Here is a 27,561-nt window from a genome sequence, read left to right as displayed (position 1 = left end):
CACTCCCTGAGGCCAAGAGCTGCTCCATTTACTGGCCCGGAGCTGAGCTCACCGCGGTCGGTTAACCCTTCCCAGCCCCGTGCTGGGAACCGGGGCTGAGCCCTGCACGTGCTTCACCGCGTCTGTGATTTTGGGGACCCTGCGCGGAGTCCCGGGGCGGCACCGGCGGCCGGGACGGCACCGACGGCCGGGTCTGCCGAATGAATGCCGGGGCTACCGAATACCGGGGCCGTTCCCCCTGTGACGGGTCCGTGGCTCACTGTGGCTTGGGGCTCCTCGCCAGACGAGGTGGGATCCCGGCTGGTGACTCCTGCATTCCTCAGCACGGTCGCCCCGCACGCAGGAAGGGTGGGGAAGCTGCTCCACCCCTCCTGTCCCCGTGGTGGGGGTCATGGCCCCTCGGCGTGGTGGCTTTGAACCTTTGGGCTGAACGAGGTTGTGGCTGCCCAGCCGAGGTGGTGACCGAGAGTGACAGAGCTGCTGTGTGGCCACTGGGGACAAGATGTGGGCTGCTGAGTCTGGTGCTGGGCACTGGTGCTGAGATCCCCAGGGGGGGGGAGAGGGGTCTGGAGAGCTTGTGAGCAGCTTGCATGAGGTTGGGTGGCAGATGTCCCCAAAAGGACAGAACAGCCCCACAGCACCTGGCTCCATGTCGTGACATGGGGAGTGGCTGGCTTCACGTCACGACACGGAGAGCTGAAGAGTGTATGGGGAAAATGAAGAAGAGGCTGTGGGCCTCCCTGTTTCCCCAGTGTGGAGGAAGCCCAGGGCTCACAGCAGCCGTCCCCCTGCCCTGGGCAGTCTCACCTTTGCAGGCTCTCCTTATTTTTCAGCTGCTCTGGCAATTAATCAGAGCCACTCCTATGGGATCCCAACCCTCTGAAGCAGCCCAAATGGATTTTAAATGTTTGCATCATGTTCTGGTCTCTTTGCTTTGCCCCTGAAAAAGGTGGCTACTGCTGCAGGGCCTGGAGGTGACACCTCTGTGAGAAGGTGGCACTGGCAGGGCTGATGGAGCTGTGGGCAAAGAGGGTCAGGGTTGTGTGTGTGGAAAAGAGCCCACCTGGCTCATGCGGAGCCCACCTGGGCCACCCTGCATGTGCTGGGAACACCCACCCTGCTCCAAGCCTCCTTGGTGGTGACACTGAGCTGTGGTGAGGTCCTGGGGATACTCCTGGCCCCTCCAAGGACATGGGCTACCTTGACAGCTCTCCCAGTGGATGTGGGGAGATGGCCAAGGGATGCTCTCTGCCCTGGGAGTGGGGCAGGTTGGACAAGGAGCCTTTGGGCTACTCCAGCTCCAAGGGTGGCTCCTGGACTGCAAACCAAACGTGAGGGAAGGACGAAGGACACTGTCTGCTCCACGAATACCTCTGTTCATAGAAAGCTCATCCTGAGAAAACAGAAAAGCTTAAGATGCTGAGGAACAGGAGCTCAGCTCCTCATGTGGCTGAGTCTGGCCAGGGGTGGCTTTCGTTTGGCTCCAGGCCCTCCGCTCCACTTGGGCACAGTACTTCTCAGGTATGCCAGTGGCTCTGCAGAGGAAAAAACTCATAAGGCACCCTGTGCTACACCAGAGACGAGCTTTAGCACCCCAGCCCCGGAGTGGATCCTGTTTGATGAGGACAGCAAAGAGCCTGTGAGGTCTCCCAGGGGTCAGGAGACGATGGGAAGCCAGGAAGGCCTTAGGGACACACGGGGGCACCAGGCAGCACATCACCTGAGCTCCTGCATCTTCTGCTGCTTGAGCTGAGCGATGCGTTGGCTGCGCTGCTGAGCCTCCTCCTGCAGCCTCCGGCTCTCCTCGAAGGCGGCCGCTCGCTCCCGCACCAACTGCTGCTGCCGCTCCCGCACCTGGCGCCGGACCTCATCGGCGTGGGCCAACCTCAGCTTGGCCTTTAATGCTTCCTCTGCCTTCTCCTTCTCCATCTGCTCCCGCTGGACTCTGAGGGAGAGCCCGAGGAAGGTGAACGGCTCCGCTCCGGTCCCTGCCTTGCCCACACCAGAGCCCCCGGCTGGGCTGGGAGCCCCCATGGCAGCCCCTCTGCCTTCACCTCACCCACCCCTTCACCTCTGGGAGCTCCAAGCACTGTCCCTCTCAGCTGGAAGAGAGATGGTGACAGTACTTCAGCAAGGAATCATAGAATCAGAGAATTTTCAGGGTTGGAAGGGACCTTTAAGATCATCCAGTTCCAACCTCCCTGCCATGGGCAGGGACACCTCCCACCAGAGCAGGTTGCTCAGCACCCTGTCCAGCCTAAGCTTCAACACTTCCAGGGATGGGGCTTCCACCACCTGTGCCAGTGGTGAAGAACTTCTTAATCTAAATCTCCCCTCCTTTAGTTTGCATCCATTCCCCCACGCCCTATCACTACCTGACAGCCTAAAAATTCCCCCACCAGCTTCAGAAACTGGAAGGGTACAATAAGATCCTCTTGGAGCCTTCTCTCCAGACTGAAGGACCCCAACTCTCTCAACCTCTCTTCACCTGAGGATCCTCTCGAACTCCTGGCGGTCCTGCTGCACCTGCACGGCCATTCCGTGCTCCCGTTGGGCGATCTGTTCCCTCCGGCTCTGCCGCAGCAGCTCCTCTGTCTCCGCTCTCCTCCGCGCTGCCTCCTTCTCCTTCCGCCTCCACTCCCGCTCTGCCGCTTCTTGGCTGCGCTTGGCCCTCAGCGCATCCTGCCCAGGGGACAGCAGTGACACCGGGGGACAGGCGCACCCCAGGGGTTTGGGTGGCCGTAAGGAAGGTGTCAGCACCCTCTGCTCACCTGCTCTGCCTGCTCATCCCGGGCCCGTTCCTGCAGGGCCCTCAAGCGCGCCGTCTCCATCTCCTTCTCCTTGCGGATTTTCTCCTGCTCGGCTTCCAGCTTGGCCTCGCGCTCCTGCATGGGACAGAGCCCGGTGGCAGCTCCTGGCAGCTACTCTGCTACCTGCAGACCCTCTGCCAGTGCCTCACCGGCTCAGCCCTCTTACCATTTTCTCTCTCTGGTATTCCAGCACCTTCTCGTCCTCCAGCCTCTCCTGCTCCCGCTGCTCCTCCTTGTATTTCTGGATCTCGTTGTTGATGCGTTTAATCTCAGCCTGGATTTTCTTCTGTTGCTCCTGTTTCCGCTCCAGCTCCTGAAAAGGAGGTTCAAGTTGAATATCAGAAGAAATTTTTTTACTGTAAGGGTGACGGAGCCCTGGAACAGGCTGCCCAGGGGGGTTGTGGAGTCTCCTTCACTGGAGACATTCAAAACCCGCCTGGACACGTTCCTAGGTGATGTTCTCTAGGGGGCCCTGCTCTGGCAGGGGGGGTTGGACTAGATGATCTTTCGAGGTCCCTTCCAACCCCTAGGATTCTATGATTCTATGATTCTATGAAAAGTGGTGCAGAGGGTCCAAGCGTTGCCCCTGCTCCTTCCCAGGTGCCTTCCTGAGGGTCCACTGGCACGTGGGGGGGAGGGAGGGATCAGCATTTTCTGAGGTCACTTTCTGAGAGTGCCTCCACTTCCCAAAAGGACCAGAGCTCTAACCCTGCTGACTGCTGTCTCCACACACCAGGTCTGACTTTCCCAGAACAAGGTCACCCTTCTCACAGGGTGAAAAATCTAACTCTAACCCCCCAGGGCTCCCTGCTGGATCACCTCCTGGTCCTCCCTCTTCAGTCGCTCCAAGTACTCCAGCATCTCCAGTACTTCCTGGTGCTGCTGCTCAGCTCTCATAGCCCGTTCATCCATATTCCTCTCAATCTGCTTTACAAGCTCCTGCCTCCCTCTGCAAAGCGGAGCAAAAGGTTTCCCTCAGGCTCTCATGGAAAAAAGTCCCACTCCCAGGAGCAAAAGTGCCATCACAGACATCAGGAAACATGCTGGGGTGGGAATCAGGCAGCTGTAGGTTATCTCAGCTCCTACACCAGGCCTGGGAAGATGCCCTTTTGCAAACCTGGCCAGTTCCTGCTTCCTCCTGCGCTCCAGTTCCTCCTGCATCTCATTGGCCTTGTTCCTCGCCACCTCCATCATCTTGTCCAGGCGCTTCTCCTCTTCCTCCATCTCTTTTGCAATGACCTTCTTCTCCAGGATCTGTGCATCACGGATCATGTGGCACTTGGCACCCAGGATAATCTGTGGGGACAACAAATCGGTCTCCCTGGCCTCTCAGCCAGACCTGGCAGCATCAGCAGGGACACCGGGACAGACACTGTGTGGAGAGGGGAAAGGCAAGGAGAGGAAGACTTGTTGCAGGTAGCAACAGAAGAGCAGAGTTTAGGCATGGATTTGCTGGGTGAGGCTTGTGGGGGGGGCTCAGGCAGGTCTGCAGAAGGTCCTGCAGTGCCAGGTGGTGTGAGGGACCCCCTGGTCCTACCCTGCTGAACTCCTTGATCTCATCTTCCTGCTCCATGCGCATCCTGTTTGCCCGCTGCAGGAGGTTGTTGGCCCTTTCCCTTGCCTCCTCCTCCAGCTCACTCAGCTTCTCCATTGGCTGGGCAGCCCTGGCCTTTGCCACGCTCTTGCGCTCACTCGCAGCCTCCTGGGGGGACAGGCAGGGGCTGCTGAGCTGGGCAGCCCTTTCCCACACCCCCTTAAAGACCCCTGCTCCCTTCATAGGGTGGCAGAAAGGATTCACTGCAGGCTCCAGGGTCACCTGGGCTGGGGGAGGAATGAGTGTGGTATTGCTGGGCAGAGCCAGTGTGGGATTATTTCCCCACCCAGGGAGCAGGCAAGCCCAGGGATTCTGCACAGCCCTTCCTGGCTTCAGCCCACCAAAATGTGTGTGAAAAAGGGAGGGAGGTGGTGGCCCTCGAGCAGAGCTCTGGGGAAGCCCCAGCTGGGGTGTTTCTGGTCCAGGCTGGCTTAGCCTGGACACATCCACCTCTACCCACAGGCAGCAAGCCTGGAAAGAAGGGGCAGAAGAGGCAGGAGGGGCAACACCTACAAGAGCAGCTTCCTTCTCTGCTTTGAGGGCTGCAAGCTTGGCCTCACGCTCCTCCTTGGTCAGGACTTGTGCTGCTGCTTGAATGCGCTGGAAATCCCCCTGGCTGATGATGAGGGATGCTTCTGGCTTCTCCGTAGGGATGCTGGACGGGGCAAAGAGGGGGCTCAGTGGTCTGGATTCTCTGGCAGCTTTCTCTGCTCCCAGCCTGGACATGGGACCTCTCTGGGCTGTCCATGGCTGGGGTGGCCCCATGACCAGGAGTCACCCCAGAGCAATGCAGGAAGTATCTGAGCTACGGGGACCCGATTGTCCCCGTCAGGGGGAGGAAGGAACAGAAAGTGCAGTGAAAGCAGGACAAGGGGGTGATGCTCGGGAGAGGAGGCTCATCGGGGTGACCAGGGGACTGGGAAAACCCCAAAACATTCAGCACAGTCCTAGTCAGCCCCAATAAAACAATGCTGAAAGTCTTTCATTTCCACTTAACTTTCCCAGCCCTCATTTGAGAGAATTTTGACCACTGCCCTGACCCCTTTTCCAGCGGGACACAGTACTCATCCCCACCCCTCAACCAGCTGCTGCTGCTCAGAACTTCTGCTCCATGCCTAGAGATTTAGGGAGCAGAAGCTGCCTTTTTGCTCAGTCTGCTCCATCTCTGCACAGCCCAGCCCTGGGAATCCACCCTGCATGGAGACACAGAGTGCTGCCCAGACACAGAGCACCCTCTCCCCTCCCAGCACTGCCAGGTCCCCCTCGAGCTCTCACCCTGCTCCTGCAGGACACTGCCCTGCCACCAGCCCTGCCTGTGATTCACGCTGTGGTTTAGAGGAAATCACTGAAGCTCTTGCTGCCCCCATTTCCCCACTTGTAAAAATGTGGATAATAACACAGGGCTGTTTTCCACGGCAGTTGTAAGGAGTTAATTACTCTTTGTATTACTCAGATACCATGGTGACGCGTGCGGTGGAGGAGCGTACATTAACCAAATGCACTGAGCACTTTGAAGATGTTCAGGACTAAGAATTTACTCATTATTATTGTGTGTCACCTTTCATCCACCCTTGTGAATATGAACAGATACCTGCATAATGATCATTCGAGAGCTGCATCACAGCATCGGATTCCAGGACGCTTTAAAGAATGGCTAATGGTCACAACGGCACTAATAAATGTAATGACACAGTGGCTTTAGTTGTCCCAGTGTTTGGGTGACCAGCCTGGGATGTCTAGGGCCTGATTTTCAGGAATTAAACCAGCACAAACAGTTTCCATTGGCTTCAGCTGGAGCTGTGGCCGCGCAACACATCTGGAAATTGGCCCTCGGCTTTGGCAGCAGGATCAAATAAAAACTTGAATTTATAAAAACTGTACTAGCCTTGGAAGCCTGATCCAGTGCCTCTGTGCTGTTCCACTCTCCACAACACCCAAACCTGAGCCACCTGCAGGGCAGGTGTCACGTTTTAGGGGTGCAAGAGCATTACACAGAGGTGCAAAACAGGAAGCGAAAGATGAACCTCGCGCAGAGCGAGGGCTACAATGAAAATTTAGGGAGGTCAAGATGAGGCTAAATTGAAGTTGTCTGGGATAATGGGCCTATTCTCGTCTGTGTGCTGCAGGCTTTTAATGAGGTGTAGTAATTAGGGCTGGGGTTCTTACAGGTCAGCCTTGCTTATAAAACATCCCCGTGAAGAAACACACAGCTCCCATCTGCAGGGGCTGAGGCTGCAGCTCTCTTCGGGGGCTTTTTAGTTTCAGGGCAAATGGGAGGTGACAACTGATACCTGCTGGGAGGGGGGCAGGTGCCACCCTGGGAGCTCTTCAGCCCAGAAGGAGCTATTAGGCTGCTGAGAAAGCTTGTGTTGCTTTTCACTGATCCTCGTGATGCTTTGGTGCCCCTGTGGAACCCAGAGCCCAGAACTCTCTGGCTTTCAGCCCAAGCTGGGTGCATCAGGGCACTGCCCATCCCTCCTCCCCAAGATGTCCTGAGAAATGGTGGGATGAGCTCCATACACCCAGATAGGCTGTGACAGACAGGCAGGGCTCCAAAAGCTCCTCAGAGCTGCCCTCGACTTACACAACATTCTGGATGAAGTTCTTGGTGATGAGACGGGTGGTCTTGGGTCTGTGCTTGTTGATGAGGGAGGCTTTGGGGGCAGACTGCACATCCTGAAGGATCACGATGGGGCTGCTTGGCTGCTGCAGGCTCTGCAAGACAGGACACCATTTCCTGCAGCTTCCCTGCCACCTGCCCATGCCCAGATCTTGGCCTCTGACTCCTGGGAACGGTGATGCTCTGGGCACGAGAGGCTCTATGCTCCCCTGAGCTCAGGACACTTTCTGACAAACACCCAGTGGGGTCTGGGCAGGGGAAGAGGTTTCTGCCTCAGCAGCTCCAGGGGGAGAACAAAAAAAAATGCAATAAAACCCCATGCATCAGCCTCTTGCCCAGATCTGAAGTAAACTATGAGCTGATAACTGCCCAGGCAAGACTGCACACATCCTTAAGCATCACTTTGGCTCCCTTGGCAGCTGCTCTGCCCTACTGCCCTGTGGCCACCAGCACCTCTGTCCTGCAGAGCCCCGTGGACTCCAGAAAAAACAACCCAGTCCGACCCAAACTCGCTGGGAGTAGGTCCTGGGGGGGGTGAAGAGGGACAGCTTGAGATCTGGCCTCTCAGGACAAACCACTGGCAGACACTGGGTGGAAGCCAGTAGTCCCAGTACAGCTGGGGCTGGTGCCAGTTGTTCTGTTTGAGCCGAGGCTGCCACCTAGTGAAGTGTCCCCTGACTGCGGGGTAAATGGGGACCCTCTGGCACCCTGGAGATGTCCTGGATGTCCCATCCATCCCATCCTGCCCCCCCGGGAAATCCCAAGGGAAGACACAGACCCCCAAGCAGCTGAGCATCGGTCCCCAGCCCAGAGACAGGAGCCTGGCAGGGCCAGCCCGAGGTTCTACTTCCCCATCCAGAAGGAAATCCTGGGGCCAGGAATTGCAGAGCTAATCTAAGGTCCACACAGGTGTTTGGTTTCCCTCGTACTTTTATTTCCCAGTTCAGCTTAAAAGTCCTTCTGGAACAAACCCTTCGGGTGCTGAGCAGTTCCCTGGGAACTTGCTGCTGGCAATATTTCCATTCTATGGGTCTGATGACCCTGAACTGCAGCCCAGCCCAGCAGATACCAGAGCAGCTTCCCAGGCCTCACGGGCCCCAAGTGTGAGCTGTTGAATTAAAGGGTTTGGCACTGAAACACCCGTGCAAACAAAGATCATGGCATTATCCACTGCAGCCGTCCCTCACATTGTCCCCACAGCCAGAATTCTTGGGACTAAGCAGGGATTAATCTCAGGGAATTCAATGAACACCCAGAATGAGGATGACCTTTTTTTTTTTTTTTTTTTTTTTTTTTTTTTTTTTTAATCTAACTGCCTCGAAGGCACTGGAGATAAAAACAACAGATCATCAACCTGCCTGAGGGCCCTGGGTGTCCCAGGGATCTGGCAGCAGGTTGCTTGCCTGAAGCACTCCCACGAGGGCAGCTGGGAGCAGAAGTAATCTTCATTACACGCTTCCTTCCGCTCCCCTGAAAAGCCAAAGGGAGCCAAAGGGAAATCTGCCTCTTTTAGACAGATTTGTTTCAAGGGATAAAACCCAGGAAAGGAAATCACAGCGGAGAGACCCCCGACACGTCACCCGAGCCCCAGACAGCATCAAGGATGACACCAAGGCTGGGGAGAGCCAAGGGCTGTGGCCAGAAACCCCACCTGGAGAGGTGAGGAAGGAGGGAGGGGAGCAGCAGCAGGGGAAGGGAGTCCAAACCATCACCTTTGCCTGGAAAACGCCGTCGTCCCCCGCAGTGGCAGCAGCTGCGGGTGTCCCCTGGGCTGTCCTCATCCCGAGGAAGCCAGCCTTTCCCTTACAAGACTGGAAAGGAAGGAGCTGTTGCTCTATTTATCTCTCTCCGTAGCCAGGGCTTCCGGCCAGGAGGTCAGGGACCTGCTGCAATTCTGCCTGGTCTCCAAGGGGACTGATTTCATAGCTCCCTGATGGAAGGCTAAATATGTTGGCAACAAGCTGCTCTGGAAGCTTCCAGCCCCTGCTCTAAGGACTCTCTTGAAATCCCACAGCAGAGAACCACTGTCTACCATGCAGACCCTGTAATGCCTGTCCTGGGGTCTCTCACCACCTCCTGCCCCTCCTCCATCTCACTAATTCACTAATTACCCTCGGAACCGTGGAAATGTCAGGGAGGACAGAGAGGCCCATGCAGGCCCTGGTGTGGTGGCCTTGGCACATTCCCAGGAAGGGTGGGTTGGATGTTGTGCCCTCCCATAAGGAATCAAACATGGGGCTCCCACAGAGGGACAAGGAATTAAGAGGTAGGAAGATCTGGGATGGGCTGGGGAAGGGTGTCCCTCACCCAGAAGGTTTGGAAAATTGGGACTATGGCAGCAACACGGTGGAGAAGAGCCTCTGGCAAGCAATCCGGTGTGAGCAGGACATGATGAGGCCTGTCAGAACAGGGAGGAGGGACCAAGGCACCGGGGTCTCCATCCTGATGAGCCCCGTCCCCCCGACTCCCCTGGATAGCACAGGGGGTCGGTAGCTGGTGGTGTCCCCGGGGTTCCGGTCCCCTTACCCGGCTCTGCCCAGACAGGATCTCATCCTCCACCGTGCTCGGGGCTCTCTGGCTGCACCGGCTGTGCTCGGGTGCGGGGGGGGTGGTCAGCTGCGGGGGGAGAGGGCCGTGAGCGGCCTGCGGGGGGGAGGAACGGGGAGGAGGCCCCGGGGTAACTGGGGAGGAGGGACAGGGGGAAGGGGAGAGGGAACGGGAGAGGAGGGACGGAAGGGAACCGAGGGAAGGTCTCGGGGTTCCAGGAAAGGCCGCGCTCACCATGGCGCTCCGCTGGCCGCCGCCCGTCGCCATGGCAACGCCCCCCGCCTCGCTCCCTTGGCAACCGTCGCGTGGGCGGGGCGGCCCCGAGCGCGCGCGAGTGGGCGGAGCCGAGGGCCGTACCGGGCATCGCATCCCGCCCCCTGGCCCCGCCCAGGAGGCCGTGGCCACGCCCCCGCACGTGCCCGGCCGCCGCCATGCTGCGCGGCGAGGCTTCGGGGGGCTTGAACCCCCCCCCCCGACCGGGCTCTTTCCTTTTCCCCCCCCCCACTCCCCTCCTGTCCCCCTCAGCCCCTCTCTCCTTCCCCTCGCCCTCCCCCCCCCATCACTGACCAGGCCTGGAAAGAATAGGAGCCATTTATTAGGGTGCAAGGAGGGGGGAACAGACCCCCTCACCCAGCACAGCTGCAAGGCTGGGGGGGGGCACTTTGCCCCCCAAGGCACTGAGGGGGTGCAGGCGGAGCATTGAGGGGAGGCAGCACCCCCAGTCCCACCCACACCCCAGCAAAATAATAATAATTACAAAAGACTTTGGTCCTGGAAATACTGGCGGATAGGGGGGGGGTGTCAGCCAGCTGGTCCACAGGGAGGGAGTAAGGCAGTTTGGGGGCTGACCCTGGGGGCCCCCTGCAGCCAGGGCCTGGGGGTGCAAGGTGCTCAGAGGATCTGGCGGGGCATCCCGTAGCCTGTCATGCCGGCCTGGGAGGCGCCCCGGTTGGTGCCCATCTGCAGCCCGATGACACTCTGGCCTTCCTTTAGCTTGTCCTCGGAGAAGACGCGCCGGTTCTCCTGCGACTTCCTGCAGGTAGAGCGGGTGTCAGCGTCCCCACAGGGACCTCACAGCCTGGCATCCCCCCCTCGGCACCCACCACTTACTTGGGGAACCAGTTGGGGTCTCCCACGAAGAGCCCGTCGCCCTTGGCCACGGCCAAGCTGCCCAGGTTCATCAGGGTCCTCTGCACGCACGCCATGTTCTTACCTGCAAGGTGCCAGATGGGCTCGGCTCTCTCCTTGTCCCCTTTTCCCATCCTCATTCCCGTTCCCTCCCACACCCACCCGGCCGCTCACCTTCCCAGAGGTCGACGGTCTGGAAGATGTCGGTGGCAGCAATGCCGTAGCGCTCCGCCGCCTGCAGGAACTGTGAGATCTGCTCCATCTGCTTGAAGGCCATGGCAGACGCCTGGATTTTGGCCACCGGCCCCTGGCCCCGCGGGTGCAGGCTGTTGATGAGCCGGCACAGCACCTGCCCGGGAAGGAGCCGGGGGTCAGACGGTGCGGTGCTGCGGCCCCACTGTCCCGGCTGGCCCCGGAGGTACTCACGGTGCCATCTTTCAGCCACTGCTGGAAGCCATCCCTGCCGGGGGCTGGTTGCGCCACATCCCCGCCGCACTGTGCCAGGATCCACCGCACCAGGATCTGCTCCAGCTCGGGGTCATACTGCCGGTCGATCTTCTGCTGCACCTCCCGGCTGAGGCCGTACGAGGGTCCCCGGTTTGCCATGTTTCTGACAGGGGGGTGGGGAGTCTGCAGAGATCAGACATCTGTCAGTGGCACTCGGGGGACACAGTGGGGGATGGGCACAGTGTGGTGGAGCCCCTCGGGGACAGAGGTGGCAGCAGGCAGAGCAGCTGCTGCCCAGCCCCATCTGCCTGTCCAGGCTCCCCGGATCTCCGGCGCGGGGCCTTATCACCCGTGCCAGGCACTGCCCATGCTCTGCCCTGCCCTGATGGCTTCCTGACCAGGAGCAGGCACTGGGGCTGTGCCCACCCATGGGTGATTCAGACCCCAAGCAGGACGGGCAGCACCACGGCCCCTGCCTGCCAGGGCTGGTTCCCCACCCCGAGCATCCCCGTCCCCACGGCTCAGCCGTGCCAAGCGCGCACGGATTTGGCAGCCGCTCGCTGCCGGTTGAAGCTTGTTTGCAAATCTCTCCCGTTTGCTTGGGCCGGGTGCCAGATCCGGGACTGGCTTGGGAGCACGGGGCTGGAGCAGCAGTGCCCCCACCCCAGCAGGGGTGGCACATGGGCCTGGCACTGCCCGTGCCAGGATGCCAGGGGAACGGTGCCCCCCACACTGGGGAGAACGGAGGTGACACACGGTGTCTGTGGGGGACCTGAACAGGCCAGCGCTGTCCTGCCCATGCAGCCCGGGGGCTCCAAGCCCTGGGGGGAGCTGGGCTCAGTGGGGGTGGGCACACAGGTCTGCCAGGCCACACACCACCCCCTGCACCCCGTCTTGCACGCCAGAGGTGCGGGTCCCCCTGCCAGCCCCGGTGTCCGTGTCCCAGCTGGGGAGAGGTGGCAGCTGCCGGGCTGGAGCAGCCGAGCCTGGGGATCAGGCTCAGTTTGTAACCTCGTCAGGATGCTCAGTGACTCCTGCTACCAGGAGCAGAGAGGGGATGAGCCACCCCGGCTCACTGTGACAGGAGGAAAAACAGCCTCAAGCCCGTGGCGGGTTGTGGAGCCTCAGCACCACAGCCACCCCACAACCACAGGTTGCCCCAGGCCATCTGTCCATCCCCCCTTGAGCTGTTGGCCACTGTGGGACACCCGGGGTGAGGGCTGGGGCACGGACAGCCCCCGCAGGGAGGGATCCGACTTCCCTGGAGTGCGGGGAGCGCCCGGCCGAGGGCCAAGCCGGTTGGGAAACAAAGAGGAGCTGAAATTGGTGCAGACAGGGCTGATTTCCCGACACAGCTGGGGCTTGCCCAGGCGCGGAGGGGAAAGGGGGGGCTGACCCAGCCCAGCTGCGGCACAGTGGGAGGGGGCTGCACCCTGGCCGGTGGGCACTGCCATCCTGGGGACCCTCCAGGCATCCCTAAGGCAGCAGTGAGGGGATTCCAACTGAGATGCAGCCGCCCAGGGGATCCCACAGGTCCCCTGGGGCCAGCAGGGAGGGGTCTACACCCAACCCAGCCGGGACAAAGCCACCGGGAGGACCTCACAGACCGGGAGGGGACCGCAGTCACCATAGGGCCACCCTGGAAACCCCCGACACACCCCGGGGGCAGCAAGGAGGGGACCGTGGCTAGGCTACAGCCCCTGGAGTCTCTATAGACCCCCGGGGCCAACGGGGAGGGAACCACCGGGTGGGTCACAGGAGCCCAGGAAACCCCGCGGACACCGGGGCAAGGACCGGAGCCCGACCGGCCGGGACACCAGCACCCCGGGAAGCGCCCGGAGGCGGTACAACCCAGGGCCGCCGTGCCGGCGGTCCGGACGCGCCCCCGGGGCAGCGGGGCCGGAAGCCCCACCCGGGTCCCGCTTCCCGGGCGCGGCCGCGTATCCCGCGGCCGGCCCTGCCCGGAGCCGTTACCGGGGCGGGGCGGGTACAGCTCGGGGACCGGTCCCACTTTGGGTCCCCAGGGCAGCGCGGCCCCGGCCATTTTAGGGCGGAGTGGCCGGTCCCCTCCCGGTCCCCATCTCCATCCCGATGCCCACGGCGGATCCCCGTGCCCACCTGCCGCCCGGTTCCTTTGGGCGCTGCCCGCGCCCCTCCCTACCTGCGGCGCCGATCCCGCGGTCCCGGTGCGGCAGTGGCCGATGCCGCCGCCCGCGCCCTTTTCACGGCTGATGTCAGCGCAGCCGGGGGCGGCCCGGTACCGCCCGCTCCCGGGGCGGGTCCGTCGGGCCGGGGCCGCGCCGCCACCGCGCCCCGGGCAGCCCCGCCCCGCCCGGCGGCCCCAAGGGGAAGGGGCTCGGCCCGGGATGGGGAGGGGGGGGGTGGTGGTGATGGCGGGGGACACACCAGGGCTGTGTCGGGGACGTTGCAGCCGTGGTGGCAGGGGACATCATCGGGGTTTTGGTAGAGTCAGGGTGGCCACCGTGGCAGGGGGACACGGAAGCTGTTCTGGAGACGAGCCGGCCATAACATTCAAATGACATCAGGGTTTTGGTGAGAACAGGGTGGCTGTGGTGGCAGGGGGACATGGGGACTCTGGGCATCACAGTGGAAGCAGAGCTCAGTGTGGTGGCAGTGGAGGACAAGGCTGTGATGGTGACAGAGCCCAGCTGTAGCAACAGGAGTTATGGTCACCGGGGGGGCAGGGGACATGGTGGTCTGGACCCTCAGGGCCTGGCTGTGGTGTCGGGAGGACACCTTGCTGAGCTCTAGGCCCCACAGGAACATGGCACCCTCAGCACCCGTGGTGTCCTTGGTGGCACAGGGAGGGACCTTGCACAAGTTCCGTCTCCATGGGAAGCGCGACCGAAACAACAAACAAAACCTGGGCCTGAAGCCACCACCCGCCTCCAGTAGCGTCCCCGCGACCCCACCCACCCCTCAGCACCCAAAATCTGGCCCAGTCTCTGCACCCTCCCTTTCTGAGCCAGCCCAAGGTGCCACGATCCTCAGGAGCACAATCATGAGAATAACATAATGGGGGGCACTAGCCTTGTAGTGCCCCTCCTGGGGTGACCAGTGCCAGCGGCCAGTTACACGTTGTCACTGAGTCCCCCATGCCCCACCCCCCCTCCCTTGCCCCCCCCGTAGTGGTGAGGGGGGATTTCTGATAGGTTTCCTGTGGTTTTGCTGACTTGGGTGCAGGGCCAGGGGCACGCGGGGGGGGGGGGGGGGGGGGGGCACATGACCAAGGAAACCAGGGTGAACCACAGGACAGGGATGACAGAGGGGGGGGAACAAGGTCAGGGGGTGACATAGGGATGCAGGAATAGGGGTGGAAGAGGGCAGTACAGAGCAGGATCCAGGGGAGGGGAGAAGGGAGAGGATGCTGGTGGCCAGGGCTGGGGACAATAGAGGTGAGGGAGTGGGGTAGAGCAAGATGCTCAGGGGATGCAGCTCAGGATGATGAGGGGATGATAGAGATGGGGACAGGGGACAGGACCTAGCAGGCAGGGCTGGGGCTGATTCAGGGGACACAGGGTGACAAACGGGGTGAGACGGGGCAACACGAGTGGACGTCGGGGGGGGACAGAGGGGGTGCAGACGGGGGCGGCACGTGGGTGGGACTGAGGCTGTGGGGGGACACAACTCACAGGCCACAGTGGGGACAGCCCAAGGGTAAGAGTGGGGACAGCCCACGGCGACCTGCCATGACCCTGCAGCAGCCCCCGGGACCCCCGGAACCTCCCGGGGAGGAGGGTGACGTATTGTGCTGGGGGCCCACGCCCCGTGACGCGCTCCCACGGTATGACCAAATAAGGGAAAGAGGGGAGCAGGCCCCGCCTCCCCGCGCGCGGATCCCTCAGGTCCCGCCCCCCCTCTGGAAAAAAAAAAAAAAAAAAAAGGGGGGGGGGGGGGGGGGGAAGGACGGACGAGGAGAGGGCGGGAGGGAGGCACTAGGACCCGACGGGAGGGGGTGGGGGGAGAGGACAGGGCGGGGATGGGAATGCGGGGAGCAGCGGACCCTGGGATGGGGAGAGAAACATGGGAGGAGGAAGGGAAATCTTCGGGGGGACAAGAAGAGGGGAAGGGGAGTGGGGTGGGGAGGCTGCAAGGGGATACAGAGAAGATGTGATGAGGGGGGGTGGAAGGGAGGAACAGCAGGACGGAGTAATTGGGTGGGGCGGGGGGTACTCGTTGGTGTGGGCACTGTGCCCCTGCCACAGACGAGCCGGTGCTGCTCGGACGCCTTTTTTATTCCACCCCAAATCCTGCTCCTCCCCCGGCCCTGGGGTCCCTACAGCAGCGTGGCCAACTCGAAGCGCTCCGCGCAACACCCGCGGGGGCTCAGGCGCTGCCGGGGCCCCTCCCGCCGCCGCCGGGACGCCACCAGCTCCTGGCGCGGAGCCTTTCCCCGCTCCCGGGGACCGCCAGCCGCCGCCAACGCCTCCGCCGCCACCGAGCTCACCGGGGAGGAGCCGCCGCCGGGCTCTGCGGGGAGAGGGGCCGCGTCCGGCCGCACCGCGTCACCCGCCAGCGCGGCTCCCCCCCGGGAGGCGGGTACCAAAGGGCCCTGCCCGGCCCGGTCCCCGAGGGTCGGGCCCGCGGAAGGGTAGGGGGCTGCCCCGTGGGACCCTGAGGGTGGCGAGGTCCGCGGGGTCCGCACTCACTCTGCCTCTCCAGGTCGCGCAGGGCGATGGTGGAGATGGGCCGTTCCGGGGCCCCGCTGCGGTAGAGCTGCAGCGCTTGGAGGATGTCGGACTCCAGGGCGAACTCAGCGTCCCACTCGTAGTTCTCATCCACCGAAGTGTTCCTCCTGCGGGGACAGGCGTCAGGACAGTCCCCACCCAGGCACCCCGAGGAACAGGGTCGGGGGGAGGGCAGGGATGCTGGGGGGAGAACTGGGTGGTTGCTGGGGCAGGGAGGGTGGGAAACCCACCGAGAGAGGGGGGAGGGTTAGGGGGGGGGGGGCGGGATGTTTCATAGAGCAGGGGTCAGGGTGCTACAGGGACACCCCGGCCAAATACTGTAGGACAGGCTGAGAGCTGCCCCGGCAAGATCCGGCTTCTTCCCGGTGTCCTTCCAGTGGCTCACCTCTTCCCGGCACTGCCGAGGGCTGGATCTGTCCTCACCCTTCCATCCTCTGCTGCTGAGCCCGCACTCTGCCAGCTACTCCCCTCCTCGACGGGGGTGCCCAAGCAGATGCCCCCCAGGGACAGTGAGGGAGGCCGCAGGAAGGAGGCACTGCCCCGGCCGCTGCTCTGGCTGGTCAGACTGCCCCGGGCAAGTTTCTCGGGGGGTGCAGAATCCAGGAGCCTGGCTGCTCCCCAGTTGGGCTCTGCAGCCTCAGTCCTGCTGCTGCTGCTGCTGGCAAGGAAGTGGGGAGCCAGCTGGGTGGGGGGCTGCAGGCCAGCTGGGGCGCCGGGTCGCGAGGCCTTGGCAGGACCCACTGGCAGCCTGGGGGGCTTGAGAAAATCGATGGCTGGGGGAGAGGTGGCATTGGCACATGTGTCGATGCAATCTGGGCACAGCGTCCGCCCCACGCGTGGTGGGGAGCCCCCAGGCCCCAGCAAGGCAGGAGGGGGGCTAGTGGGGGGTTCTGGCTGGCTGCCCACAGAGGTGGGCTCCACTGGCTCCTCTGGGGCCGGCCAGTCCCCATCCACACACATCTCCTTGAAGAAGGGCAGGCTCAGGTACTGGAGGATCCCACTCTGGGCTAAGGGGCCAGCTGAGTGCCGGCTGCCCCCAAGGCTGGGAGAGGGTGGGGGGCCATGGGAGGGCCGGGGGGAGCCCTGGAGGGGCAGCGAGTCCCACAGGGCGCTGGCAGAGCTCTGACAGGGTTCGGTGCTGCCAGGGCTGTGGCGCAGCTCCTCCATGGCACTGTAAGGCAGGGTGGTGGCAGCCGAGGCCACAGGGCTGATGTTGACGATGCAGAGTGCCGTGGCCTCATCCACGGGGCTGCTGCTGCCGTAGCCAAAATAACGGCCCCGGCGGTAGCCGGCCCGGGCCCCATGGTGGGTCTGCCCCATGGGCCGGGGGCGCAGAGAGACCCTCTTGTGCCAGATGGGCTCTTCCTCCTCCTCCTCCTCCTCCTCCTCCCCCTCTGGGGCCAGCTGGAGGTAGGGCTCGGGCTGTGGGCCCGGAGGGTCCTGCTGAGGGTCTGACTCGGGCTTGGTGTAGGGCAGTGCCCCGAAGCTGTGCTCCTCTGGGTGTGTCTCCACCACGAAGCGCCCGTCAGGGCCGCGGGAGATGCGCTCCAGGGGGATGTGCTCCCCGACGTGGCTCTCGTAGACAGCGTACCGGGAACCGGCCCCGGCGATGCTGAGACCCAGGCTGGTGCCCGCCTTCTCGCCCCACAGCAGCGTCTGGCGCAGGCTCTGGTAAGGAGATGGCTGCAGCTTCAGTTTCACGGTGCTGTCTGGGCTACCAGAGCCACGAGAACTGCTGGAAGGAAGAAAGGAGCCACTGGAGCACTGTCCTGGCTCGTATCTGGGCCCCTGTGCTGGGAGAGCTTGTGCAGATGCCGTGACCCTGCACACCGCTGCCTGGACAGACCCACTCCTATGCTCTGATTATTTCTTCAGCCAAAAGATTCCCAAAAAAGCAAAGCACCCCAAGGGAGTCCCGTACTGCAGCACACCCTGGTCCCAGCACCCCACTCCAAGCCCCCAGTGTAGAAGGGTGTAGCAGTGCCCTGGCTGGTCCCTCCGCCCTTGGCGAGCAGTGAGCAAATGATGGCAAAGCACAGCAAGACAAGGATGGGGGACAGGATGGGAGCGTGGCATGGCATGACTTACTGTGAAGGTTGAAGCTTCTTGCTGGGGGAGAAGACGAGTGGTGGATCTAGAAGGTCGTGAGAACACAAGGGGAATCACACAGCAAGCAAGGCAAAGTGATGATGAGGAGACAGCAGCAACCACTAAGCCCTACTACTGCCCCTGGTGAGCCCCCAGTCCCAGGCTGACCTGTCCCCTCCCTTCGGGCACCGTTTCCTGCTGCCCTGCACAGAGCACTTTGAGCTCTCTGGAGCCCCAGGATCCAGGTGCCTGCACTCAGACAGCTCCTACCTTGCCTTCGCTTCTGGATGCGTGCAGCACGGCGGCGATTCATGATGCAGGCAGCCACGGTGCTGAAGATGACTGCCACGCTGAGGAAGCAGATCCCCCCAATGACCCCTGCCAGCACTGGCTGTGGCAGGAGCTCTGGCAGCTGGGTACGAGATGGATACACTTCCATGCCTGGGCCAGACAGGAGACACAGTCAGAGGCTCGGTTTCTGACAGGGCACAGCAGCGTGGTGGGCATTGCCTCCCTCACATCATCAGCACCATGGGATAAACAGCAAAGCCTCAGCAGACCCGTGCCCTCCACGGGGTGCAGGGACACTCTGTGCAGAACTCTCCTGCTGCCTGCCCCATGAGACTGAAGTCACACCAGATGCACACGTGGAGGTGGGTGTTTCCCCTAGTGTTAGCTCTGGGGGTCCTGCTCTGGGTGCTGTGCACCCTGGGGGTCGAGCAGGAAGGACACATGGGGGTGGAAAGGTTTCTCTTTGGGAAGATCTTAGACCACGGTGAGCACGTCACACCACTGGTGCAAAGAGGAGGAAGGGGGTGGCTCAGGCCTTACCTGCTGTGGAGACGTTCACTGTGTTGCTGGGATCACTGATGTAGCTGCCAGCAAAGGCCACCAGTCGGAACTCGTAGAAGGCGTCCTGGGGGAGCAGAGGGCCATTAGCCACACTGGCACAGGGGCCAGCCAGCCCGCAGCCCCCGTGGTTGGTACAGCAGCTACGTAGGAGATCTGACCCTCTCCCTTGCTGCCTTTCCCCGTGGCCGGGGAGCAGCCACGGAGATGCCCACCTTGATGAGTCCTGGCACCAGGACCTGGGTCTTGGTGCTGGGGATGGAGGGGTCCAGCACCTCCCAGCTGCCCTTGTCCTGCCGCAGCTCCAGCGCGTAACCGCTCAGCGCCACCGAGAACTGTGCCGGGGGCTCCCACCGCAGCAGGACCCCCCGTGCCGTCTCGTTGGCGGTCAGAGCCTGCGGAGGGGACAGGAAGGCTCGGGTGGTCACAGCTGGTGGCTCCGGAGGCACTGTGGTCACTGGGAAGCCTGAGGAGAAAGGGGAGACTGGTGTGGGAGCCTGGGTGGAACAGCAGGGCAGGAATAGGAGGTTCCGAGGTGCTTGGGGCTGCTTTGGGAAGCACAAGGACCCTTCCTCTTACCCCTGGGCACAGAGGTGACAATCTGGCTGAAGGGGCCACTGCCCAGCTTGTTCTGGGCCAGGACGCTGAACTGATAGCTCATGTCTGGCTGCAGATTCTCCACCAAGAGGTGCTGAGCCCCCACAGGCACTGAGAGAGACACCCAGTCGTGATGGGCCCGGGGTGGATGCTTTATCCTGAGGAAGATAAGGGATCTGGAAGTCCAGTGCTGAGCCACTGGGATGGAGGGGGTGTGAGACACCAGAGCCTGCCCACGGGGACTCACAGTGGTGTGTACCAGACACTGAACCTCTGGAAATAACCCCCATCAAACCCTGGCTCCCAGGAGATATTGGCTGCCAGCAGGAGGGGGAAGACAGAGACATTGGTGACAGCGTGAGGACTGGTACCTGGTGGAGGAAGCAGAGACCTCTTGTACCAACCACGCAGGGACATTTTCACCCCTTCCAGCACTGGGAGGCTGGTGTGGTCCATGATGGAGCAGCCCAGCACCTGCTCACCAGGGACCAAGTGACTCACCCAGCACATGGACAGAGGTGGTGGTGCTGATGCTGGCCACCTGGTTGGTGGCTGTGCACTCCCAGACTCCATGCTGCTCCTTGATGAGCGGGCGGAAGACGAGGCTGCTGTTCCCATCCACCTGGGCACCGCTCTTCCCCACACTGCCCACCTGCACGGCGAGGCACAGACACCCTGATGGTGGGCAACCACCCACCCCACCCAGGGCTGGGGTAACCAACACGATTCCTCACCCTAGGGCTGGTTTAGGAGCTGAGGGGAAGGATTTTGCCCTGGTTTCTTAGAGTGCCACACAAGCAAAGTACCCTGAGAACCCTTTCTCCTGCAGGAACCAGGAGAGACGTGACCCTTTGTGCCTCAGTCAGGGGGGACATGGGGACTGCTCTTGAGTGCTGGCCCCAGAAGCAGCATCTGCCTCTCAGGAGGGCTCGGCTGGTTCCGCAGACTGAGGTCCTACCTTCAGCCAGGTGACAGTTGGGGGGGGATCCCCATGGGCAGCACAGGGAACCACCAGCTCCCGGCCCACCTCCTGGAAATATTCCTCCTTGGGACGCAGGGTGAAGGCTGGGGGGTCCTGGAAGACACACAGGGATAGCGTGGTGGGGGCTTGGTGGTTGGGGTGCAGACCTGTGGCATGCAGCATGCTAGGGCTGCTCAGCACAGCAGGGTGGGAGCAGCTGGGGCTTGGGCAGTGTAGCCACCCCTTCAGCCAGCCTCACCTTCAGCAGGACACGGGTGGGTTGGGACTCGCCAGCGGTGCCGTAGCTGTTGTACGGGGTGCATCTGTACACTCCCAGAGCATCATCGTTTCCCATGGCAACAACGATGGAGCCATCTGGTCTGATGGACCAGCCAGGGAACTGGGAGAAGGCACGAGGGGTCAGGACAAGGGGCTGGAGGGGTTGGGAGGACAGGAGAGGGCACAAGTGGCAGTACCTTGTCCAGCTCCAGCGGGCGCCCGTCCCTCGTCCAACTGACGGAGAGCAGAGGGGGGTTGGCCCTGGTGGGGCAGTGGATCACACCCTGCATCCCCTTGGGCAGGTGGGTCTCTGGGAGCATGGTGGTCACCTGTGCCGGATCTGCAAGGACAAACAGGGTGCCAGGGCTGGACTGAGGGGCAGAAGGGAGATGGGGCCACCGTGGCAGCTGAAGGGAGCTGGTGACAGTGTGGCCCAAACTTGTGAGGGGCTGTGGGGCTCTTACACAGCACTGTGACAAAGGCAGAGGCAGAAGGCGGCTTCCACAGCCCGTTGCTGGGGGTGCAGGTGTATTTGCCAGCATCATCTGGGGTCGTTTGCTGGAGCAAGAGACTCCCATCCACCAGGATGCGGACCCGAGCCTGGAGGTGGCTGCAAGGGGAGGGCAGTGCTGAGCAGCACGGCTGGGAGCTTCTCTGCTGCCCTCGGATGAGCAAACCCCCCCACCACACACCCAGCCAGTGCCCTGTGCTCAGATCCAGGCTTCACATAGCCACAGAAGCCTGCAGCCACCTAGGTGCCATCCCTGTCCCTGCTGTACCTGAGGTGGAAGACATTGGTGCTGCCCTGGAACCAGGTGTAGGTGAGGTTTCCTGGGTATGCCTCAGCCTGGCAAGCCAGAAAGGCATCTTGGGAGATGTTGACAGTGACATTCTGGGGTGGCACCACAATGACGGGTGGCCCTGCAGCGTGGGACAGAGAGGACAGCCAGGGCTGGGGATGAGACAGCCCCAGCTGCTTCCAAAGCCTGTCATACCTGTGCCAAAACCAACCCCAGGACACAGGTGGCTGTATGGCTGGTAGCAGCACCCACACGGCCAGAGCTGGGAGAGCTCTTACCCTGCACGAGCACGCGGGTGGTGTGGGTGATGGTGCCCTCCTTGCTGGAAGCATGACAAGTGTAGGTGCCTGCACTGGCACGCTCCACGACAGCAATGCTCAGTGTCCCATTCCTCACCTGCAAGGGGACCGTGGGCATGGCACGTCCACCAAGGAACAGGACACTCTTGGGAAGGTGTGCCCTGCAGGCAGGGCTGGTGACAGGTGCCACCAAAGCGGGAACAGTCGCTGGCAGACACATCATTGAGGGGAATTGATGGTTTGCCATCCTCACCTGCACCGTGTCCCCGCTCTGGACAGCCAAGTCACTCCTCTTCCAGATGACAACAGGCTGGGGGTTGCCAGCAGCCGTGCAGGTAAGGCTCAGTGTCTCCCGGTCCCGCACCTCCACGAATTCAGGGGGGGTCTCGAGAAAGGTGGGGGGTGCTGCAAAGACAAGTCCAAACCTTCACCCCCAGCTCTGGCTCAACACCTCTTGAAAGACCGGTGGATCCAGTCCCAGCCACGACGAGATCTCGGCTGGTGCTGGGCAGAGCGGCGACCCAGAGCGGGATCAAGCGGTACCGTTGACGGTGAGATGGATCCAGGTGCCGTTCTGGAAGTCAGCCTCGGTGCTGTGCCGGTCGAGGAAGAGCACGCGGCACTCGTACCACCCCTGGTCCTCGGGGCGCAGGAGGTCGATGCGCAGGGAAGCACCTTCCTCGATCCGCAGGCGACCTGCACGCCCGGGAGTGGCTGTCATGGCCAGCGCTGCTGGCTCAGGGACAGCCGCGTCCCCGGGCCACCCGTCTCTCCCTGGGCCACCCGTCTCCCTGGGCCACCCGTCTCTCCCTGGGCCACCCACCCACGCGGTGCTCGCCCCCGCCGCCGCCGGCTTCCCCCGGTAGCGGGGCCGACTGCCCCACTTGGCAGCACCGCAGGGGCTGGCCGGGTTCGGGTTCCTTCTGCCTCCACCGGCGCCACAGGGGGCCGGCTGGGCACGGCTCCAGGACAAAGGCTGGAGCAGCCACGGGAGGTTGGTCACACCAACATTTACTGCAGTATGTCCTGCTCTGCCAGGGAAATGGGGGAGGACTGGGCAGTTGGCTCTGCCATCCACCCCTGAATGGGGTGGCCTCGGCAGGGACCCCCCCCCCAGCCCCCGGTAAGGTTGGACCCAGTACCCCCAGCATTAATCCCAGCTGCTGGCCAGGAGAGATGGTCCCCCAGCCCTTGCCTTTTGGGGACTCTTTCTCCACCTTTCCTTCCAGGAGCTCTCCTCCAGGGATGTCTCACCCTCAGGAGCCCCTCTGAACCCCGGGCACCCTGCACCATCCCCACAGCACAGAGGGGTCAGGCCAAACCCCTTCTCACCTGCCTCGCAGGGAAAGACCCCTGGAGCGGGTATGGTGGGGGCTTCCTGGGACTTTGGGGCCCCCACCATGAGCAGGCAGTGGCTCTGTGCCCCATGGCCTCTTTGATGAGGAGAAGGATAAGGGCATGAAGCGACAGCGAGCACAGCCCCTTAATCCCCCGGGCTATTATCAGAGCCATAATCGGCTCAGGCATGCAGCAGGCAATTGGCTCAGCCCAGAGTGGGGTGCACGGGCAGCACCCACCACCCCAGCACCCCAAGGGCTGTGTGTCTCCAACCTCACTGCAGGCACCCACAGCCCAGAGAGCTGCCCCAGGCTAGGGATGAGAGTCTAACCCCAGACATCACCCGGCGTGGCCTCGCTCTCAGCCCCACAGCCATGGTGGTGGCAGCACCACAGGGCACCTCTTGGCACCAGAGCAGAGCAAGATGCTCCTCTTGGTGTCCCAGAGCTCCTAAGGGCCAGAGTTTTCCTGGAGTGTTTTCCAGCAAAGCAAGTTTTTCTGAACCTCCTTCCCACTGGCTGGGTGTCACAGGCAGTCCCCACACGCTGCCAGAGCCACAGCAACCCAGGTTGGGCACCATGGAGAATGGCACCAAGAGCAGAAGGCTGCATCCTGCCAGACAAGCCTGTCGAGGAGGAGCAGCAGCAGGGGGGGTACCTGGGCAGGCTGGTTGGGGCACAGAAGCTGGGTGGTTGTGGGACTGGATTACACGGCGAGTGCTGGGGCAGCACAGGGGTGAAACCAGCACACAGACAAAACCCAACCACTGCCAACAGCGCCTGGAGCTGCTTTCATCCTCTGCAGCCAATTTGCCACAGCTCCCACCCTCCTGCTTTTCCCCACACCAGCTCCAGCCGCAGCATCTCCCGCAGCAGGAGACATGGGGATGGATGGAGGGATGGATGGATGGATGGATGGATGGATGGATGGATGGATGGAGCTAGATGCCTCTTGGCAGCATTCCTCACTCAGAGTGTGAAACAACACCCCAGGCAAACCTCCTGGTGGAAGGAGCAGAGAAAGGGACAGGAGCAAGGACAAAACACCTGTGGGACAAAGGGTCTTCCCACAATGAACCCCAGGAATCGGAGCAGCTTCAGGAAGCCCCATCACTGCCTACAGCTGCCAGCTCACAGCCCCAGGAACTGGGAGGGAACAGCAGGCTCCTGAACAAAGGTCCCTTTGGAAGGGATCAGCCTGCCTTGGGGACACCCCCCACCCTCCCCCTAATCCCCTGTGACGGGCCCAGCCCCCTCCTCCTCTTCCACAGCCCGGCTGATAACAAAACCACGGCTGCCCTCCAGACCAGCATCCCCCAGTGCTTGGCAACCACCATTCAGCAGAAAACAAAGGGGGCTGCAGCCTCAGCCCCTGGGATGGGGTGCTCAAGCAGGCAGCCAGGCCAGGGACCTCCAGCCCTGTTCCAGGCCAGCTGATGGCAGGAGACAGTGACCTGTGACACTGCGGGTGACAGTGACACCAGAGGGAGAGCCAGCCCCTTCCCCAAGTGTCCCAGGGGGCTCCTACAGAGCCGATGTTGGGCAGAGCTGTCCTCTTACAGAGATGGCAGCCAAACTAGTTCCCAGAATAAGCCAAGTCACCCCAAAAAGGGACACAGCTGGCAGCAGGGGCTTTCTGATCCCTCTGAGTGACACCAGAGCCTGGACAGAGGAGCTGCCTTCACCCTTCCCCTGCCCACATGGCCCCTGCCTTTCCTTCCATCCTTTCCCAGCCCCCAGAGGATTGAGAAGCAGCAGCTCTGCTGCCATGGTGACAGCCACCAGCCCCCTGCCCACCCACCTTGCCCTCATTACAGCCACCAGACCCCCTCCCCCAGCATTGATCCTACAGCCCCCCCGGGGGCAGCAGGGACAAGGGGAGGGGCTGCAGGCAGGATGATGCCAGACCCTTCCTGGGTAACCTGAGCTCCAGCAGCCGAGGGGCCCTGCGGATGCTGGGCTCAGGTAACCAGCCCCACCCGGGCCTCCCGGGAGAGAGCAGGTGCCTTGTCCTCACTGGAGGATTTGGTGTCACCACCGATCCCACCGGCTCGGGGTGGGCTGCAGAAGAAAGGTGTCCCCATGCACACACTGGTAGTGGGGGGGAAGCTGAGGTGTGCCCCAAAAGAGGTCTCCTGCACAGCCTGGGAAGAGGCAGCACTTCTGCTGGCAGGCAGGAAGGAGAGAGGCTGGCTCAGCTGGCTCACACCTCTGCCTGCCCTGCATTTTTGAGGCAAAGGCCGGTTTTGGCAGTGGGGCAGGCTCCTGACCCAGGCACAATCCGGTGTGCCAACCCTCTCCCCGTGCTGTCCCATGGGAAGACTGGAGGGTGGATTTTGGTGCTTTGCTGTCACAGGCTGGCAGGGTTGGGCTTGGCCAAATGCCATCCAGACACCAGCCCTTCCCCTCTGCCCCTGCTTCCCCACACTCGAGGGATGCTCCTCTTGTCTGCACTTCCATGCTCACAGGGATCCCTGTCTCGCAGGGATTCCTCAAGGTCTGTCACTGCTTCACTTTAAATATCCTTTAAAGAATATCCCCCTCCCACGCCACAGCCCTTCCCCAGCACAGCTTTGCTCCAAATCCCAGCACTACCTATTAGCAGCTGTACCAAAATCCCCTCCCCAGGCTCAACCTTCAAGCGACCCACATGGGCTGGGACAGCAGCGTGGCACTGCCCGGGTGTCTGCAGCCTCTGGACCGGGAGAACCGGGCAGCACCGGCAGGCAGTGCCAGGGGAGGCCCCGGGGATGGGAGTGAGGAGTGCTGGATGCCACCTTCCTGGGGAGCTTCTCCCACCCTTCCACCCTGCTGGGAATCCCTCCTGCCCCTGAAGCTGGGTCAGGGGCTGAACATCTTCTGCGAGCTGGGAATCCATACACCCTGCACTTCCCACCGCAGCCATCCCTGGAGCCGCAGCACAAGGAAGGGACCACTCTCCCCTGCTGTGGGGACCTCCCTGGCCTCGAAACATCCCCCGCTGCCCCGGGGCTAAGGGGAGAGAGCCCTACGCTTCCTCGCTGCTCCAAGAGCGTGATTAATGCGGTCTGACAACAGCAGCCCACGGCTGGGGCCCAGCCGGGGATGTGGGACACCGGAGCCAGCCCGACAGCCCCGTGTGCTGCCCTGGGGGGTGAGGGGGGTTGGGGTGGGAGCCCTAGGACGCCGTACCCGCCCACCGACACCGCACACCAGCTACCCGACTTACCGACGTACTCCGGGTCCACCCGCGGCGAGTAGAGTCCGAACTTGATGAAGATGGGGAGGACGAAGCCGAAACGGACCCACTCGATCACATAGAGAGGGGGACGGGCTTCGTGGGCGTCCAGGAGGTCGCAGCCCAGCACCGTGCTCTCCCCGACGCGCCCCACCACGGCCCGGGACTGTCTCTGGCCGTTGCCTGCTGGACCAAAGCGGGAAGGGTGAGCCGGACCGCGGGACGGGAGCCTGCACGAACCCCCCCCGCCCGCGGAACGCCCCCAGCCACCGGTACCACGTGTACCGTCCCTGCCGCCACCCGCGTCCCGGGGCCCGGCACTGGCCAGACCGGGATCCCAGGATCGTCCCCTCTATCCCGGGCAGCCCCTTACCCTCAGCGCCGGCGCCGGCGAGCAGGCTGAGGACGGCGGCGCGCAGCCACCACCGCATAGCCCAGGTCCCCCCTAAGGCGGCCCCGGCGGGACGGGACGGGACGGGAGGCCGCCGGGGAACCGAGCGGCGGCGGGGAACCGGGGGGGACCGGCCCCTCAGGGCCCGCGGACAGGCGGGCTCCACCGGGCTGCCCACGGAGCACCGGCCCCGGGTGGGGGGCGCTGGCCGTTCCGCGTCCCGCCGCTCCGCATGCCCGCCCCGCGGAAGTTCGGTTCGGTTCGGTTCGGTTCGGTTCGGTTCGGTTCGGTTCGGTTCGGTTCGGTTCGGTTCGGTTCGGTTCGGTTCGGTTCGGTTCGGTTCGGTTCGGTTCGGTTCGCCGCTCCCACCTCACTCTCCCGCCGCCGCCGCCGGCGGCTACAAACAAACCCACGACAGAGGGAGGGGGCGCCCCAGGACACGCCCCTTCACGCTCTAGGCCACACCCATTGACACTCCCCCGCCGTCCGTTGCCATGGGAACAGCCAATCGGAAGCCGAACGCCCGGCGCCTCCGAAGCGGCCAATAGCAGAGCGGGGCAGCAGGAACCGCGAGGGCCGCTGGGAGTTGTAGTCCCGACATGAAGGGAAAGGGACACGGGGGGGGACACAGGGAGAGCGCGAGGTGCGGGGCTGTGAAACACCCGTGGGACACGGGCAAGGGGCACAGGGGTGTGTGACACCAGTGCACGCCACGCAGCTTGGCCGGGAGTATCCACAGCGTGTGGCGTTCACGTTGCTGTCCCAAGCCACGCTGCACCCTGCCGAGTCACACTGTCCCAAGCCATGCCATGCCATGCCACACCGTGCCGTGCCAAGCCACAATACACCATGCCACGCTATACCACGTCATGCCATGCCACACCACAC

General features: G+C 62.6%; 3 protein-coding genes and 1 long non-coding RNA gene across 8 annotated transcripts; 1 reads left to right on the top strand and 3 right to left on the bottom strand.

The window, feature by feature from the left end:
• Window positions 1-1,357: 1,357 nt before the first annotated feature.
• On the bottom strand, window positions 1,358-10,004 carry CFAP45 (cilia and flagella associated protein 45). Of its 3 annotated transcripts, XM_071727133.1 has the most exons (12): window positions 9,806-10,004; window positions 9,551-9,640; window positions 6,989-7,119; window positions 4,918-5,059; window positions 4,348-4,512; window positions 3,928-4,106; window positions 3,630-3,759; window positions 2,977-3,123; window positions 2,772-2,885; window positions 2,489-2,682; window positions 1,721-1,945; window positions 1,358-1,535 (listed from the first exon to the last, which is right to left on the bottom strand). In XM_071727133.1, exons 1-12 carry the CDS (start codon window positions 9,938-9,940, stop codon window positions 1,412-1,414), a joined length of 1,776 nt encoding a protein of 591 aa, XP_071583234.1. In that variant the 5' UTR covers window positions 9,941-10,004; the 3' UTR covers window positions 1,358-1,411. The 3 variants fall into 3 exon arrangements, with proteins under 3 accessions (XP_071583234.1, XP_071583235.1, XP_071583236.1); XM_071727134.1 differs by lacking the exon at window positions 9,551-9,640 and having other exon boundaries at window positions 9,806-10,002; XM_071727135.1 differs by lacking the exons at window positions 9,551-9,640; window positions 9,806-10,004 and adding an exon at window positions 8,737-9,075.
• Window positions 10,005-10,144: 140 nt separating this feature from the next.
• TAGLN2 (transgelin 2) lies at window positions 10,145-13,448 on the bottom strand. The gene is made up of 5 exons (XM_071727338.1): window positions 13,308-13,448; window positions 11,126-11,329; window positions 10,874-11,048; window positions 10,682-10,784; window positions 10,145-10,604 (listed from the first exon to the last, which is right to left on the bottom strand). Exons 2-5 carry the CDS (start codon window positions 11,303-11,305, stop codon window positions 10,463-10,465), a joined length of 600 nt encoding a protein of 199 aa, XP_071583439.1. The 5' UTR covers window positions 11,306-11,329; window positions 13,308-13,448; the 3' UTR covers window positions 10,145-10,462.
• Window positions 13,449-15,384: 1,936 nt separating this feature from the next.
• Window positions 15,385-27,500, bottom strand: IGSF9 (immunoglobulin superfamily member 9). Of its 3 annotated transcripts, none has more exons than XM_071727333.1 (20): window positions 26,656-27,500; window positions 26,274-26,468; window positions 22,272-22,424; window positions 21,982-22,133; window positions 21,708-21,825; window positions 21,409-21,550; window positions 21,094-21,239; window positions 20,827-20,969; window positions 20,610-20,750; window positions 20,348-20,464; window positions 19,891-20,041; window positions 19,637-19,760; window positions 19,372-19,547; window positions 19,008-19,258; window positions 18,775-18,859; window positions 18,214-18,384; window positions 17,944-17,989; window positions 16,241-17,590; window positions 15,817-15,962; window positions 15,385-15,637 (listed from the first exon to the last, which is right to left on the bottom strand). In XM_071727333.1, exons 1-20 carry the CDS (start codon window positions 26,711-26,713, stop codon window positions 15,444-15,446), a joined length of 4,059 nt encoding a protein of 1,352 aa, XP_071583434.1. In that variant the 5' UTR covers window positions 26,714-27,500; the 3' UTR covers window positions 15,385-15,443. The 3 variants fall into 3 exon arrangements, with proteins under 3 accessions (XP_071583434.1, XP_071583437.1, XP_071583435.1); XM_071727336.1 differs by having other exon boundaries at window positions 16,241-17,587; XM_071727334.1 differs by having other exon boundaries at window positions 26,274-26,465.
• LOC139787926 (uncharacterized) lies at window positions 15,922-20,221 on the top strand. Its single transcript, XR_011722727.1, has 2 exons — window positions 15,922-16,014; window positions 17,506-20,221. It is a non-coding gene; the product is annotated as an uncharacterized lncRNA (long non-coding RNA).
• Window positions 27,501-27,561: the final 61 nt, after the last annotated feature.

Source organism: Heliangelus exortis, chromosome 27 (assembly GCF_036169615.1).
Source record: "Heliangelus exortis chromosome 27, bHelExo1.hap1, whole genome shotgun sequence".
In the NCBI taxonomy this organism is placed as follows: Eukaryota; Metazoa; Chordata; class Aves; order Apodiformes; family Trochilidae; genus Heliangelus; species Heliangelus exortis.
The sequence above is the reverse complement of the archived record's forward strand: the minus strand, read 5'-3'. Positions and strand labels throughout refer to the sequence as shown.

Bases quoted from the DNA above. Each gene is read 5' to 3' on its own strand.
- IGSF9 (XM_071727333.1), bottom strand. From the start codon at position 26,713: ATGCGGTGGTGGCTGCGCGCCGCCGTCCTCAGCCTGCTCGCCGGCGCC. The intron at 20,465-20,609 runs GTGAGGCTGGCT...TGTGTCTTCCAG, and splicing joins CCACCCGTGTCCTGCTGAAG to GACCCCCCAGCCTTCACCCT. The intron at 15,638-15,816 runs GTGAGTGCGGAC...CTCTCCCCGCAG, and splicing joins GCGCGACCTGGAGAGGCAGA to AGCCCGGCGGCGGCTCCTCC.
- CFAP45 (XM_071727133.1), bottom strand. From the start codon at position 9,940: ATGCGATGCCCGGTACGGCCCTCGGCTCCGCCCACTCGCGCGCGCTCG. The intron at 4,513-4,917 runs GTAGGTGTTGCC...CTGTCCCCCCAG, and splicing joins CAGAGAAGGAAGCTGCTCTT to GAGGCTGCGAGTGAGCGCAA. The intron at 4,107-4,347 runs GTAGGACCAGGG...TTGTCCCCACAG, and splicing joins AGATCAAGGAGTTCAGCAGG to ATTATCCTGGGTGCCAAGTG.
- TAGLN2 (XM_071727338.1), bottom strand. From the start codon at position 11,305: ATGGCAAACCGGGGACCCTCGTACGGCCTCAGCCGGGAGGTGCAGCAG. The intron at 11,049-11,125 runs GTGAGTACCTCC...CTTCCCGGGCAG, and splicing joins AGTGGCTGAAAGATGGCACC to GTGCTGTGCCGGCTCATCAA. The intron at 10,785-10,873 runs GTGAGCGGCCGG...GGCACCTTGCAG, and splicing joins GACCGTCGACCTCTGGGAAG to GTAAGAACATGGCGTGCGTG.